At 44.5% G+C, this 17,104-nt stretch overlaps 1 protein-coding gene across 2 annotated transcripts; it reads left to right on the top strand.

Moving 5' to 3' along the window:
• The first annotated feature begins 1,495 nt into the window (after positions 1-1,495).
• Positions 1,496-11,028, top strand: TLR10 (toll like receptor 10). 2 transcript variants are annotated; one of them, XM_036019785.1, is made up of 3 exons: positions 1,496-1,830; positions 8,453-10,328; positions 10,434-11,028. In XM_036019785.1, the coding sequence occupies exons 2-3, from the start codon at positions 8,515-8,517 to the stop codon at positions 10,945-10,947; spliced, it is 2,328 nt and encodes a 775-aa protein (XP_035875678.1). In that variant the 5' UTR covers positions 1,496-1,830; positions 8,453-8,514; the 3' UTR covers positions 10,948-11,028. The 2 variants fall into 2 exon arrangements, with proteins under 2 accessions (XP_035875678.1, XP_028363059.1); XM_028507258.2 differs by having other exon boundaries at positions 8,453-11,028.
• The last annotated feature ends 6,076 nt before the right edge of the window (positions 11,029-17,104 follow it).

The following is a 17,104-nucleotide window of genomic DNA, read 5'->3' as shown; positions in this document are numbered from 1 at the left end:
TTTTATGGTATGATTTCCCCTAAAATATGTGTAGAAATACACTTATTGCATTTTTACTTAAACACCTTATTGTAAAAAAATTCTGGTCTTAACAATGTACCCCTCTGCAGTTTCACATTTACATAAACCACGTTTATCATTCATTTAAAAATTGACCATGGCCCCTATGGACAAATCCATTTGGAAATTTTCATCATCACTAGTAATTTCCAGCAATGCCACCTAAATCTTAAGTATAAGTAAAACCTCAAAAAGCATTGCTTTGAAAAAATTGATCTGCATTCTCCAACTTACGTAAACTATACCGTGCTTGTCTTACCACTTTATTTCCAGACAAGGCCTCTATTACCCCTTGCCTCCCCTCTTCCAGTCAGATCTCTAAAACGATGGAGCCACTATTCCTGCTCTTTCTCAGCTCCACTTGGTCATGCCCCCCAGTGTGGTGGGCGGGGCAACTGATCTGAACCCTAAAGTGAGGCGCCATCAAAGTGCTCTAAGATGCTCTGGGAAACAGGATGGCAGGTCCATAAAAGAGTTAAACATAGAATTGCTAAGTGACTCAGCAACTCTGCTTCTAAGTACATACCCAAAAGAATCGAAAGCAGAGTCTTGAATGGATTATTCATACGCCCACGTTCATGGCAGCATTATTCACAACAGCCAAAAGCTAAAAACAATCCAAGTGTCCATTGCTGGGTGAATGAATAAACAACATGAAGGATATGCACACAATGGACTACTATTCGACCTTAAGAAAAGAAGAAAGTTTTTTTTAATGTTTGCAAATCACATATCTTTTTTTTAAAGATTTTTAAAATTTATTTTATTTTTAGTGAGGGAAGGTAGGGAGATTAAGAGAGAGAGAGAGAGACATCAATGTGCGGTTGCTGGGGGTTATGGCCCGCAACCCAGGCATGTACCCTGACTGGGAATCGAACCTGTGACACTTTGGTTCACAGCCCGTGCTCAATTCACTGAGCTACGCCAGCCAGGGCTGAAAAGAAGAAAGTTCTGATTTCCTTCGTGCTACAACATGGAAGAACCTTAAACATATTATGCTAAATGAAATTAAGCCAGTTACAAAAGGACACATAGTGAATAATTCAACTTATATAAGGCAATGAGAGATGTCAGATTTATAGAGACGGGAAGTAGAATAGTGTTTACCAGGGGCTGAGAGGAGGGGAAATCAGGAGTTATTGTTTCATGGGTCAGGGCGTCAGCATGGGGTGATGGAAGAGATCTGGGGGTGGATGGCGGTGATGGTCGGGCAACAGCGTGAATGTGCTTGTTGGCACTGCACTTAAAGATGGTTAAGATGATACATTTTACGTATCTGTATTTTACGTATCTGTATTTTACTGCATTTTTTTAAAAGGCGTCCTAAAACTATGACCAATGTATGCAACCTGTAGTACCACGGGGATGCAGTAGAGGGCAAAGGAGTTTTAGCATCACAGAAAAGCGTTGATTCAGTCACTCCTTCAGCCACACCTGTGGCTCAGATGGGCAGCTGCCAGCCTGGGAGTGAGAGCTGTTAGCTTTGTTCGTCCTAACGTTCCTGAAAAGGCAGTGAGGGCTGCAGGGGCCTTCCCTGAAGAGGAGGTCGTGTGAACTCATGTACGTGGGAAAAATGCAGCCTTATTCAGATTTCTAGTATTTGTTATTTTGCCTCTGTTACTCTGAGGGTTAATGATCAGTGAGAGACCTCGGGGATCTAGATCTGAGGAATTGCACTGAAGAGGTATGGGGGTTTGAGTTTCCTTTCGATGGTTGCTGATTAAGCTTGGCCAGTCCTTCTCCCTCGAGTGGATGGTCCCAGGCGTCCTGGTGAGTTTCCTCCAGCTTCAGTTTTCCGTAATGCGTGTTAGTGATGTCTGCTGTTGACTATTTAGAGCTTACTTGTAGCTCCTTTACAGTCTAAAAGTTCTGCATGTGTGTTGTATGTCTAAAAGCAGGGGCACATCTCACGGATTTTGTACGTTGTGGCCCTTGCTCAGTTTCCTCTGGAAGTCCAAAGGGCCCAAAGGTGGCCGTGTGGCTGCTGCAGGGAATGATTGGGAGCATCTGGGCATTTGATCCCCAGAAGAGCTTTCTCACGGACCACCTGCGCTAAGCCATACATTAGAGTTCCGTGCACTTGCTGAGTTTTATTTTAATTCTTGTGGATGTGTAACTCTCTTTATGCGTGTAGACAAAGTCCTCTGAACTCTGTGACACCCAGCAATGTCCCACAGCAGCAGCCTACCACTCGTGAGAGAGGCACACAGGGTAGGAAGGAGGAAGAGGCCCCCATGGCCGCAGGCCCTGACGGTGGAATTGACCTTGGTAATCAACTCCCAAACTACTTCATTTCGGGGTTCACAATGCCTTCAGCCTGGGTTCTGGAAGGGACTAGACAGGTGTGGGTTCGAATCCAAGCGCTGTCACTTATTCAGTGGGTAACCTTGGGCAAGTTACTTAACCTCTGGGTTTCAGCTACTCCATTTGTAAAGTCGGGATAAAAATAGCCACCATTTGTTGGGTTGTCAAGGGGATTGAGATTGAGCAAAATAATGTATGGGAAGTGGGTAGTTCCCTGCTAGGCAGATGAGAAACACTTAACAAACAGCAGTCATTTTTACTCTTATGTTGCAAAGATCACTCAACATTCACTGAGTTTTTAAACCCTCCTCCATTTTTTTTTTGTTTTTTTTTGCATCATTGGGAAAGAGATTAGAGGATTAGATATTCTTTGACAAACCACCCATAGTCATTTCATGGTGTCCTTGACTGGGACTTTTAAATCACACTCTGATCAGGAAAGTTATTCCGTTTTTCGCCTTCTTTCAGCATAGTAGTCACAGAAGTAGAAGTATGATAATAATAATAAATATTACTTATTGGATGGATATTTCATGAAAAGCTTATGCCCTACTTTTTAAAATATTTTAATGAAATGTCATAATGCCGTAATGCATACAGCTTACCTGAAATAGGATCTCTTTATTATTAAGAGAAGTTTAAAGAGTTGGTTCCTCTCCCTTGTTTAGAATAAGTTCCATATTGGGTGGGAGGAAGAGGTGGGTAGACCATGGAAACTCTGACCTCTCCATGCAGGGGATTTCAGAGAAAGAAACTGGGTTAGATTCTGCTGCATTTTTCAAGGGTCACAGCTCTCAAAAACACCTCGATCAGCTAATGACTATCCCCCCCCCCCCCCCATTGTCCTGCCACGCCATCCTGTAGCCTCAGACAGAAGGAAGAATCAGTAATAAGGATCTTGTCTCAATGAAGAAGTTTTATATTTTGTTCATTGTGAATGTCTACATTAATTTTATTTTTTAAAATATTATTTATCTTGATTAATGAGTGACTTGATGGCCCTTAAAATTTGTGCCTGAAATCACCCTAGTCTTGGCCCTGATAAGTGCCACCATTTGTAACATGCTCACCCCGGTAACAAGTGACTCATATGCATTCTCCCTTTTATGCCTCTTCACAAAACCTGTTGTACCTATGAGAGGCTGGAACTTCCCAGCAGTTAAATAAATGATCTAAGCTCACAGCCAGTGAGTGGCTAAAGTTGAACTTGAACACAGATCAACCAATCCTTTACACTAAACTCATTCCTGAACCATCATGAACTGCATCATATCAGGAATTCACAACACCAGTTCATTCATTCAACACACATTTTTGAGAGCATAGTATGTACCACTGTGTGCTTATAAAATACAAAATGAAATCATTCATTCGTTCATATATACATCTTAAAAAGTATTTGCTGAGCATGTGCTGTGTGCCAGGCTCTATCTGATGTGCTGGGGACATGGAAGAGAACAGGACTGTCAACTCCTTTCTCTCCTGGGCATGGGAGGTGGGGAGATAATCAATAAACAAATGCATGAACAGAAATCTTAGATAGTAGTAAGCACTCTGTTTTGTAGAGGAGTTGAAATAAAGTGATATTAAAATAAAAATAAAGTAAACTAAAAGCAAGTTGGCCATTTTATTTTTTTTAAAGATTTTATTTATTTATTTTTAGAGAGGGAAGGGAGGGAGAAAGAGAGAGAGAGAGGGAAAAACATCAATGTGTGGTTGCTGGGGGTCATGGCCTGCAACCCAGGCATGTACCCTGGCTGGGAATCAAACCTGCGATGCTTTGGTTTGCAGCCCTCACTCAATCAACTGAGCTACGCCAGCCAGGGCTGCAAGTTGGCCACTTTAGATTAGATGGTCAACACCAAATCAGGTCTCTCAGAGGAAATAAACTTTAAGCCAAGATCTAAATGACAAAAAAAAAAAAACCCCACCAAAAAACCCCCCAAGAAAGGCCTGGGGGAAGAGCCTGCCAACCCCAGAGGAGAGGCTAGTGCTGAGGCCCTAAGGTGGAGGAAGTGTGGTGTGGCCCGGGAACTACAGAGGGGCCAGTCCGGCTGGAGTGTGGAGGGCAGGAGGAGAGGAATGTGAAGTGAGATCCCAGAAGGAAGCAAGAGCAGCTCATGGAGCGTGTCGTAGTCTAGTATCAGAGATAAGTTAGGCCACAAGCTGGCTGCTGTCACAAAACACAGTGGCTTAAACCCGATAGTGCTCAGTGTGATGACTCAGTCCGTGTCATTGTAAGTAATTAAAATAAAATCTAAATTGGGTGACATTTGCAGACTTACTCATTAGGTTCCTTGGACTGTGTATTAGGAGACTTTAAAGAATCAATACAACTTAGTGAGATATAGTTTGATTGTGATTAAGGTAGTGTAACGCATTCTGAGAACAAATCAGCCCTGACTCACCCTAGAGCAGCTAAGAGCCCGGGCTCTGGACTCACGGCAGTAACTCTGTGATGGCGAGGCAGGCCTTTGACCGCCACCTTCCGTGTCTGTAAAGGGGGAGTGGGGACAGCACTCGGCTGTCGTAAGGATCGATCTGTATAAGGTGGTACTTAGCTGAACGAATGCCAGCTGTGGTTACCCCCAAAGATATCAAGTGGCCACTGTGTCATTAGCAAGACAGAGCCCACATGGAGTGGAGATGCCACCAGACTTGCTGAATCGATATAAGTGTATAGATTCATCAAACAGAACAAGTTACTCCTGTCCTCTTACATGTGGGTAATAGATTCAAATCATGGCACTGGGAACTGATTTATTTTGCTGGATTCCTGAAACCTGGAGGATTGTCACAGACATAACATTACATCACAGAGGCTCTTTTTATATTCCTAGCTGTTCTTCCATTGACCATCGGATGCCATAGTAAATATTATACGAAAAGGAGATGACCAAGGGCTACCTCGGATGGGCTGGAAGGAGTAAAAAGGGAGGAAATATCTCAGGGCCAAGGTGAAAACCCTGGGCCCGTTCCAGGCCACCATCTCCTCAATCCCACCCCCACCGAGAGCCTTCCATGGCCCATATCTGCGGAGCACTCAGTGGGCAAGGACTATCAAAGTCAAAGTTTTCCCTTCACCGTCATGTCCCTAGGTGGCTGAGCATTTCTGTGTTCAGTTTTTTGTTCTCTGTGAAACACTTTTATAAAGTATTTTCTAAGTAGTTCTATGAAATACTTTTATAAAGTATTTTCATTGTTAAGTTACTTAAAGAAATATCCACATTTTCTAGAATTTCTTCACAACAACAACCAAACAAATAAAAAACCCAAACTTGAGTAGGCTCCAGAGACAGAAAACTCCAGACGAGAGTGGGGCACTATTTCAGGTGTCCCGTTGTGTTAGTTCTGCCAGTTTGGCCCCTCGCCACACTGGCACAGGTGTGCACACGTCCACACACACACAGCTGCTCACACCTACAGCCCACAAGAACAGCACAGAGAAGTCTCGCTGCACCACATGGAGGGGGCCTTGTGTTCCTCCTGCTGGTCTATGGGAGTGACCAGTTCAAAGGTAGACTGAGGGTCGGCGTGTTTTGGACACAGGCAAGGTGAAGCAGGAGAACTCACACCACTGCTGATTGTTTTCCCGTGGCGTCTCCGAGTGCCTGGTGTGGGAGGACCTAAAGTGGAAGAATTTACTGCTTTAACATTAGAATCCAACCACTTCTCACCACCCCCACCCCCACCGTCTTTCTTGCATGAATTACTTGAGAGAGTCCCAGCAGGTCTCCTGCGTCAGCCTTGTGCTGTTCCAGCCATTTCCACCCAACACGCAGAGGACTCTTTAAAACAGGGGTGTCACACTCATTTTCACCGGGGGCCACATCAGCCTCGAGGTTGCCTTCAAAGGGCCGAATGTAACTTTGGGACTGTGTAAGTGTAACTCCTCCTTAACAGTTAAGGGAGAGCTTGGCACTGCCGCCGGGTAGAAACAAGGTGACGGGTGGGATGAAACAAGGCGGAGGGCCAGATTCAGCCTGTGGGCCTTGTGTTTGTCACCTGTGATTTATAATGTACCTCAGCACCTGTGGCCCCTCTACCCTGAATCCTCCACTGATTTCTTATTTCAATCAGAGGAAAATCCAGAGTCCTTACAAGATCCGACTGACCCTTCCATTCACTTCCCCACCTCCAGTCTAGCTACTCCTCACGTTTTCTAAGCCTGCTGCCCACCAGGCCTCTGACCCTGTACTCACGCCTCTCTCTGTCTTCAGGACACTTCTTTCCCCAGACAAGCAGCTCGCCCCCTCACCCCCTTAGGTCTCTGCACGAAGGCCACCATGTCAGAGGGACCGTTTTTGACTGCCCTATGCGAAATATCACCTCCCCAGTCACTCTCTATTCCCTTTAACCCAAAGTTATTTTTCTTTCTAGTTCGTATCGCTGCCTCAGATATACATGTATCATTTTGCTTATCGTCTCCCTTTTCTTACCGCTCACGAGAATGGAAGCTGTGTGGGAACAGAAGTTCTCTCTGCTCTATTCACTGCTATATCCCCAGTGCCTAGGAAAGTTTCTGGCCAAGTAGGTACTTCACAAATGTCTTGAATAATGAATGCTGTGAGAATCTTAGGTCTCCGAACACCTCTGCTCTGTGTCTCATCAAACAACCTGAAGGCTGCCTCTTCTCAAAATCCTCAGAATTCTGCATCCGTGAGTGTCCTCATCTGTAAAATGCAAGAAATAGAATTCCCTTCGGAGTGTTGTGATAAATCAGTGAGGTAATATATAGGAAGGGTTTAGTATTTATCTCGGCACGTAGAAAGCCTCCAAGAGATGGAAAATGTTTTCATCTCCATTGTTACTATTATTTGGCAGGGATTTAGATTGCTTTTGCACCAACCTGAAGACACATGAAGGCGTAAGGACAGGGACCATTCTGTTTACTTCTATGATTCGGACCTTCCATGTATGTTGGTAAGTGTTGTTTGAAGTCAGATATTAGCTTCCAGGGACTTTCTACTTCCACGTGTTACAAAAATTGAGGAATACCTCATAATGTTAATGTAGGAGCCCACAGTATTAGGTGATGAAAATTACTTTCACTGAGAACTTACATTCACACTAAAACTGGCATACATAGCAGCTTTGTTCACAATTGCCAAAACTTTGAAGCCATCAAGATGTCCTTTAGAAGGTGAAGGGATGAATAAACTGGTGTACATCTGGACAAAGGGAATTCTCTTCAGCACTAAGAAGAAATGAGTGGCCAAGCCATGCAAAGACATGGAGGAAACTTCAGTGCATGTAACTGACTGAAAGAAGCCACTCTGAAAGAGATGCATACTGTGTGATTCCAACTCTACATTCTGGAAACAGTGGAACTGTGAAGACAGTAAAAACATCAGTGCTTGCCTGGAGAGTGTGTGTGTGTGTGTGTCTGTATGTGTGTGTGTAGATAAAATGACAGAGCAGAGGATTCTTTTTAGGGTGGTGAAAATACTTTGTATGATACCATAATGATGGACACATGACATCATCCATTTGTCTAAACTCACAGGATGTACAAGAGTGAACTGTAATGTAAACAATGGACTTGGAGTGACTATGGTAAGTCAGTGCAGGCCTATCAATTGTAACCAATGAATCACTCTGGCGGAAGGTGTTGACAAGGAAGGAGGCTATGCATGTGTGGGGGCTGTATATGGAAAAATAAATCTCTGCACCTTCCCTTCAGTTTTGCCGAGAAACTTCAACTGCTCTTAAAAAATAAAGTCTTTAAAAATTGCTTTCGATTTTCTTAAAGCCTTCAGGCTATCAAGAGGGAATGTGAGAGAGGGTGTTGAGTATGTCCTGGCAATACAGCTCCTGAGCTGAACCGAGAGAGAGGCACTTCTGCCAATACTGTATTTCTCCCGTCTGGGAATCCTGACGTGTCTCCGTGATGGAGATATGACACAGTAACTGGCTTGGAAATCCACGAGCCAAGCTCATAAATCAAGTTCAAGGACTCAGTATACACGTGGGGACCCTATTTCAAACTCTTTGTGAATATAGTCATATGTTGGCATTAAAAAAAATTAAAAGCCTACAGGATTTAACAAACCACATAACCACTTAACATTATTTGCTGTCTTTCTAGGGTTTTGAACTCCCCTTCATCATCCATACACAGGAACCAATGGTAAAATCCCTGGAATCACAATGAGACCTCTCAGAAGCATTCACGTGCTTTGCGGTATTGTCATGTCAGTGCACGTCTGGGCTTCAGAGCTGCCGGAAGAAAGGGAGCTGATGACCAACCTCTCCAACCTGTTTCTCAGAAAGGTCCCTGCAGACTTGACCCCAACCACGACCATGCTGGATTTATCCTACAACCTCCTTTCTGAACTCCAGAGTCCAGATTTTCGTTCTGTCTCCAGACTGAAAGTTTTGATTCTGTGCCACAACCATATCCAAGAGCTGGATATCAAGACCTTTGAATTTAACAAGGAGTTAAAATACTTAGACCTGTCCTACAACATGCTGAAGACCGTGACTTGGCACTCCCTGGCAGGTCTCAGACATTTAGATCTTTCTTTCAATGACTTTGGTACCATGCCCATCAGCGAGGAGATTAGCAACATGTCTCGCCTGGAAGTCTTGGGTTTGAGTGGGGCAGAAATACAAAAATCAGATTTCCAGAAAATTGCTCACTTGCACCTAACTACTGTGTTTTTAGGGTTGAGAACTCTGTCTCATTACGAAGAGGGCAGCCTACCCATCTTAAATACAACAAAACTTCACATTGTTTTACCAGCGAACACAGATTTCTGGGTTCTTTTGCGTGATGGAATCAAGACGTCAAAAATATTAGAAATGACAAATATAGATGGCAAGAGCCAATTTGCAAGTTATGAAACTCAAAAAAGTCTTACTTTAGAGAATTCCAAGACATCTACTCTGTTACTCAGTAATGTTGATTTACTTTGGGATGACCTTCTTTTCATCTTCCAGTTTGTTTGGCATACGTCAGTAGAGTATTTCCAAATTGAACACGTGACTTTTGGGGGTATGGTTTATCTCAACCGCAATTCATTTGACTACTCAAACACTGCAATGAGAGCTATAAAATTGGAGCATGTACATTTTAGATTTTTTCATATTCCACAGGACAGTGTCTACTTGCTTTTTACCAAAATGGACATAGAAAACCTGACACTGTCAGATGCACAGATGCCTCACATGCTATTCCCTACTTACCCTACAAGGTTCCAGTATTTAAATTTTGCTGATAATATCTTAACAGATGAACTATTTAAAAACCCTACCCAACTGCCTCATTTGAAGACTCTCATTTTGAAGGGCAACAAGTTGGAAACACTGTCCTTAGTGAGCAGTTTTGCTAAGAACACATCCTTGCAGTTCTTGGACCTGAGCCAAAATCTGTTACAACATGAAAATAAAGAAAATTGTTTTTGGCCAGAAACCTTGATCACCATGAACCTGTCATCCAACAAATTTGTTGATTCTGTTTTCGGGTGCTTGCCCACACGTGTTCAAATACTTGACCTGAGTAATAACCAAATTCAAACTGTCCCTAAAGAGATTATTCATTTGGAGTCTTTGCAAGAGCTGAATCTTGCATTTAATGTCCTAACCGACCTCCCTGGGTGCAGTCATTTCAAAAGACTCTCAGTTCTAAACATGGAAATGAACTTAATTCTCAGTCCATCTCCGGATTTTTTTCAGAGCTGCCCAGGAGTTAAGACTCTAAATGCAGGAGGAAATCCATTCCGGTGTACGTGTGAACTAAGAGATTTCATTCAGCTTGAACAATATTCCAAGGGCATGATGGTTGGATGGTCAGATTCATACATCTGTGAATACCCTTTGAATTTAAAAGGGACTCGGTTAAAGGATGTCCACCTTCCCGAATTATCCTGCAACACAGCTCTGCTAATTGTCACTATTGTGGCGGCCATGCTAGTCCTGGGGACGGCTGTGGCCTTCTGCTGCCGCTACTTCGATCTGCTCTGGTATGTCAGGATGCTGGGCCAGTGGACACAGATGTGGCACAGGGTTAGGAAGACAACCCGACAGCTCAAGAGAAATGCCCAGTTCCATCTGTTTATTTCCTACAGCGAACATGATTCTGCCTGGGTGAAGTATGAATTGATCCCCACTCTAGAGAAAGAAGATGGCTCTGTCTCGATTTGCCTTCCCGAGAGAAACTTTGACCCCGGCAAGACAGTTACTGAAAATATCCTGAACTGCATTGAGAAAAGCTGTAAGTCCATATTGGTTTTGTCTCCCAGCTTTGTCCAGAGTGAGTGGTGCCATTACGAACTCTACTTCGCCCACTACCCTCTCCTTGATGAAATTTCTCATCACATAATCCTCATCTTGCTGGAACCCGTTCCACTCTACTGCGTTCCAACGAGGTACCCAAGGCTGAAAGCCCTCATGGAAAAGAAAGCATACTTGGAATGGCCCAAGGACAGGCGTAAATGTGGACTTTTTTGGGCAAATCTTCGAGCTAATATTCATGTCAGTTCACTAGAAACCAGGGACACGTGTGAGCCACACACATTCACAGAGTTGAAAGAAGAGTCTCGGGGTTCTGCCCTCTCTCTGATAAGAACAGACTACATATGAAGCCCCGTTCTCCCTCGGGGAAATTGGGGCCCGCATGCACTGTTGGGATTTAAGTCGATACCACCTTTATGATGACAACTTGGCAATATCCATTGAAATGAAAAATGATCATTCCCTCATGTTAATTCCCTAGAGGTTTTCTAAGAATGCATCCTGAAGAAACAGAGGTTTGCCAAGGTTTGTGTAAAAAGGCGTTTGTCAGCCAGTTCGATTCCCAGTCAGGGCACATGCCTGGGTTGCGGGCGGGTCCCCAATTGGGGGCAAGAGAGGAAACTGACTGATGTTTCTCTCCCTCTCTTTCTCCCTCCCTTCTCCTCTCCCTAAAAATAAATAGATAAATAAATAAATAAATACATAAATATTCATATTTTTTATTTAATAAAAAAGTGCCCTGGCTGGCATAGCTCAGTGGGTTGAGCGCGGGCTAGGAACCAAAGCATTGCAGGTTTGATTCCCAGTCAGGGCACATGCCTGGGTTGCAGACCATGACCCCCAGCAACTGCACATTGATGTTTCTCTCTCTCTCTCTTTCTCCCTCACTTCCCTCTCTAAAAAATGAATAAATAAAATCTTTTTTAAAAAAGTGTTTGTCCCAGCATTGTTATAATCATGAAAAACAGAAAACAGCTCAAATGTCCACAAAATAAGGATTGACTCCATAAGTTATAATACATTAATGCAATAGAACATTAACCGACCATTTAAAAGGATGAGGTAGCTCTGTATTGACTGGTATGGCGAAAATTCTATTAACCTGGTGGTTTATCCACTGAAGTAAAAGTCTAAAGGAATCTGTGTCAGTACTTTGATATGTAACAGCAGTTTGGGTTTGGACACGAGGAGCATTTGGTTTCTCTGTGGTATACTCCTATGATGTTGGAGTTGCTTAGAATGAATCTGTACTACTTTTATCAGAAAAAAACAATAAAGATTCTTTTTAAAGCCTATTCATTTTGTTTGATTCTTCCCTTCTAGTCTCACAGATCATCGAAGGAAAATCAGCTTTCCTGAATTTTGCAAAATTATATTTCAAAACACATTACTTCCCTGACTAGAAAAATGTCTGTGGCTCACTCACATGATATGGGAAGAAAATGCCAAGATCCTGTAAGGTCTGACACCACTATTCTCTCACCTCCTTGCACCCTATCACTGAGCTCTACCAACTTACTGATCTTTTCCCAGAATACTCCATCTTCTTTCAGATCCCCAGGCTCTAGCACAGAGGGGTCCAGCCCGTCCTCTGTGGGCTGCGTGCAGCCCAGGATGGCTGTGAATGAGGCCCAACACAAAACTGTAAATTTATTTAAAACATTATGAGATTTTTTTGTGAGCATGTGTATTTAGTGTATGGCCCAAGACAACACTTCTTCCAGTGTGACATAGAGACACCAAATTTTGGACACCCCTGCTGAGTCCGCGGTGTTGTGACTGCCTGTGTGATATCTTTTCCCCTTGCTTCTTCAAGAAATCTTACATACCCTTCCAAGCACAACACAAACGTCAACTCTTTTTTGAAACTTCCCTCACTTCTTCCCCAAAACATGGTGCTACTTGATTAACACTTGGTTATAAACTTGAGACATATTTCTGCCACCCAACTAATAATATATGCTTTTAAAGTTTCCATTTCTTACTAGGTCAAAGGCTAGGGTGGATTTCCCCCTGTCCTTGCACCAGCCGCAGTTGGCTCGGTCCCAGGTTCGGAGAAGGTGCTCAGCGGATGCTGACACGGGTGTTGGGTTAACTGAAGGGGCTTAGTGAGGACTCCACAGACTTCAGGAGAGATAGCAGAATTTGAAGGCAAATTCTGAGGAGCTGGACCGGAAGATCAAGAACAGGTGAGAAGTCAGGGAATCCAGAATTGAAGGATTCCTAAGCACGGCTTGAGTCATGTAAAACTGCCAATATTTGGTGGCTGTTGGCCTACAACAACATGTTTTATCTCATTCTGTATAATAAAACTCATCTCCTTAGCAGGGTGAAATTGGGTTCTACAGCTGCTTTCTTTCCTTATAGTTGTGGCCTCAGGAATTCCTTAGGCTAGTAGTCATTTGAAAAATTCTACTTAAGACCATCAACCTGAAAATGTAAGGGGAGGGCTGGGTGTGTCTATCTAGAAGCCAGGATGAGCTACTGTTTGTCCAATGGCCAGTCTGCTCTGAGGGGCTCAAGTCCAGAAACCACAAGGCTGTGTGTCTCTCTTCTTCCTTCCTGCCAAGCCCCAGGTCTGTTGGTAAAGCCCAAGGAAAAGCCCAAGGAAACCACAGTGGGGTGAGGGCAGAGAAGGGGCAGGACGGCTTTCCTCCCAGGCTCTCAGCAGCTGGGCTGCTGGTGGTTAAGGAGTGTGATTCATACGTGATCTCTGGAGGAGCCACACAGATACCGTATGAGGATCTCATAAATGTTGAGTACATTACTTAGTGTGCGACTCTTACCTTTAAAGATTAATTAGTGATATGCAAAGTAGGTAACATTCACCCTAAAGTCACCAGTAGTACTCCATAGTAGAATCCTGAGTTTAGTAATAGGGTATTTAGAATTATTGGGAACTGCCCTGCCTGGTATCAGAAGCTGTAAGCCAAGGCTAAGGCTGAGGGAGTGGCCTTGGACCACAAGCCAGCAAGGAGACAAAAGCTTATCTCCCTGGCACAAGCGCTGCTTCTGCTGCTTCATTCATAACTGACCCCCAATGCTTGGTCGGTTAGCCAATGACAGGTAAGATTCCCCAAGGGAGACAGGCACGATCATGTGGGAGGCCCCCAAGAAAGGACTTTAGGGGCTACAGCAAAAGGGGGTGATAGACCCTCGCTCCTCAGCTTTGACATAGCCTGAGTCCTCATCTCTGGGAGAAAATCTCCTTATCTCTTGGTTGCCTTAGTTCCCTTGCTCCACCTAAGCCTGAAACAATGACAGGGTGGTGCAGATCAGGCCCAAGAAAGAATATGTAAAATCCTGTGAGACCTGCTTTGTTTAGAATGCTCTCAGTTGAATAAGAGTCCAAGGAAGAAGTAAGTTTGTTCCTCAAAGTTTTACAGCTCTTTGACCTTGATTCAAAATAGGCCCTCAGACTTCCTTGTTACCTATTGTTTGACCCTTACTTCCTGGCAAGGAGTAATGAGCTTTACCTGAATTCTTATGCAAACAAACCCAATAAAAAGAATGAGGCACTCTCCTCACCAGAGAGAGTGGCCATTTCCTTCCTACTTCCCCACAGGACCTGGTTGCCTCTGTGTATGTTTTTCTCACATGTTGACGAGCCATCCACAGCATTCCACACTCACTGCAGGCAGGTGAGCATGCGTCATAGAATAGAAATGTTTTTATTACAATTCAGAAAATAACACATTGGTCTTGCTTCTCAGCAGCTCCTAGTTTCAGCAACTGGACTACCCTTAAATCTTACCTCTCCAATCACCGGACTCTTCCTTCTCAGAAACTTGGGTACCATGCATAAACTAATGTGCTTGGTTTTGACTGCTGTGGCTCATAATAAGAGAAAACGAAGAGTACCCTAGTTCAATGGTGGGGTTCGAGATACAAGTAGCACCTCGCCTCAAACAAGCCTGATGATGTACTTTTCCCCAAGGAATTTCAGATTTCGATAAGTGACCATGATGTTGACAAGGAAGTGAACATGCACAGGCAATAACGGAAGCCAGGGTGACAGCTTTGATCTTGTTTTAAAAATGTCTCCAGTTCCTGTAAACTTGCAAGTTCCTTGTAATAACCTTGCCATTGGTCAGCCTAGAGCTTCCTCCATGTCCCCCCAAGGATACTGCGCTCTGCACCAATGTGATTGGAGTCTGTCTGTGGATGGCTCAGAGGCCCTTCACGACCACTGTACGTCTCTGCAGGCCAATGATGGGATTCGCTGGATGACAACAGATCAGTGTCGACATTCATGTGGCAGAGAGGACTAAGATGGGATTGTTAGTCCCGAAGTTCCGTGTCACTCAGAGGGAGAAGGAAAGAATTTTATATCTAACTTAAGGCAAATGTTCCTCAAAGGTTCAACTCCTTTATCTATTATAACAAACCAGTCCCCCCAAAAAAGCATAAATGAGGAATAATTAAACAGAGGGAGAATTTAGAACTTTTCAAGAATTAATTCTTACTTTGAAATGTGGCAAATGAGTCTTTAGAATTTTAAATAACTCACCTAAGCACACGGCCAGATGTTAGTTTTTTAACTCCTCGATAAACATATTTCCTTCCAATCCACAACTAGGTGGCCTTTATTTTTTACATTTGATTTTATTATCTTGAGCCTTTCATTTTCATTGTTAAGATCAGAGCCCTGTATTCCCCATAATCATTTGAGATCTGGACTCCGTCTGCATCTCTCCATACTGCCACGGCAGCCTGCATCTGCCACTGAATCCACACCCCTAAAACAGCATTCTCTCAGTAACGCATTACGAGGTGGCTCCTCAGAGCATCCACCCTTTTTCCCCAAGGCAGGTGTGTTCTCGGTGTGAGGCATAAAGAATAACAGGGGGCCTGATCTCCCGGGATGTTTGGAGGACATCGCTGGTATGCTGTTTGGAGATGCTGCCAGCAGTCCCTGAGCTCGGCTTTTCGCTGGTGTGCTGCGACAACCGGTGCGCTGCTGGCATTGACCTCAGTCCTCCACCAGGCCACACCAGGTCTGATAGTGCCCTTGGACATCCCCACAGGCGGCAAGCACAGTGAAGACCTCCTCACGATGGATAAGGAGGTGGTCTAACCCAGACATCAACAGCCAGCTGCGGACACTCTGCCTTCACGGACAGGCCATTATGGAGCTGCTGAGGTCCTTCACGTTCAGCTGTCTGAGGACAAAGGTGCAGCCAAAGACGGGATTGTTCAGGGGCAGGGTTACAGAGGGTGGGTGGGGCTGTCCCGCCAGCACAGCTCCAGCAAGTCTCCTTCACAGTGACGGGGATTTATCTCCAGGATGTGCCTTGTTAGAGCTGTCCAAAGTAACTCGGTGGTAAATACTAACAGTGCATGCACATTCTAAAAATTACTTAAAATTTTTGAATAAAATCCAATGGAGTGGATGCTAAATCCATTCACATCTCCCCAAAACATGTTGATATGACCTTTGCCTTTCGAAGCTGTGCTCCAACCACATTGCCCGTGGAGACTTCCTGGATGGCCTAGCTGAAAACGGTGGCCCTCACTGTCCACCTTCCTGGCTTCTTATTTCTCCATAGCATTTGCCACCTCCTAAATGACTGGATCGTTATTCCGTCTATCCTGCTTCTCCTCTGTCTTCCCCCACTAGAATGCGAGCTCCTTTAGACAGGAGATGCTCGTCCGTGTTGCTCACGGGTGTTGTCTCCAACTCTGCCTAGAACGGTGACCAGCACGTAGTCGCTCTTGAAGCTTTTTCTGAAGGAAGCAGCGTTTGTGGACCCTCTGTGGACAAGGCTGCCCACTTCAGTGTCAACCCCAGTTGTCGTGAATCAGGGCTAGCCCTGACCAGTGTGGCTCAGTTGGCTGGGTGTTGTCCCGCAAGGCGAAAGGTCACTGGTTTGATTCCCAGTCAGGGCACATGCCTGGGTTGCAGGATTGGTCCTGGTTGGGGAAACTTATGAGAGGCAACCCATCAATGTTTCTCTCTCACATCGATGTTTCTCTCCCTTTCTGCCTGCCTTCTTCTCTCTCTAAAAGTAAACAAATAAAAATCATTTTTAAAACGTTAAATCAGAGATACAGATTTCACTCATTAGGAGTGTTCCTCACCTTTAGTGAGTGTGTGGTTGCTTACATTTTCCGGGAGCTGCCATCACTGGGTTGTCTCCCCACACCCCTCACCTTTGGCTCTTCTCTTCGTTTCCTCCTGGTGGGATCGGCTTGATCTCAGGGATTTGCTGTGAGCAGCTTTTACACTGTTTCAGCGTCTGAAGATTATATGAGTCACCACAAATGGGGTTTGGGGTTCCCCCACCCCTGGGGGCTTATTGTTGTCTCGGCCTTTGAAGAAGAAAAGGGGAAGTTCTGGGTCCGTGCCTCAGACCCTGGCCTCTGCCACTGCCCCCAGTTTTTTGGGACCCTCCTTGAATTTTCTAAGCCCTCCTTGGGGCTCAGGAACCACCAGGACTGAAGGTGCTCTCTGAGAGGGATGAGTGAGACCCAGACCCCCCCGGTCTCCATCTGTCTCCCGTGG

This window comes from Phyllostomus discolor, chromosome 1 (genome assembly GCF_004126475.2).
Source record: "Phyllostomus discolor isolate MPI-MPIP mPhyDis1 chromosome 1, mPhyDis1.pri.v3, whole genome shotgun sequence".
NCBI lineage: Eukaryota > Metazoa > Chordata > Mammalia > Chiroptera > Phyllostomidae > Phyllostomus > Phyllostomus discolor.
This window is presented reverse-complemented; position numbering and strand designations above follow the sequence as displayed.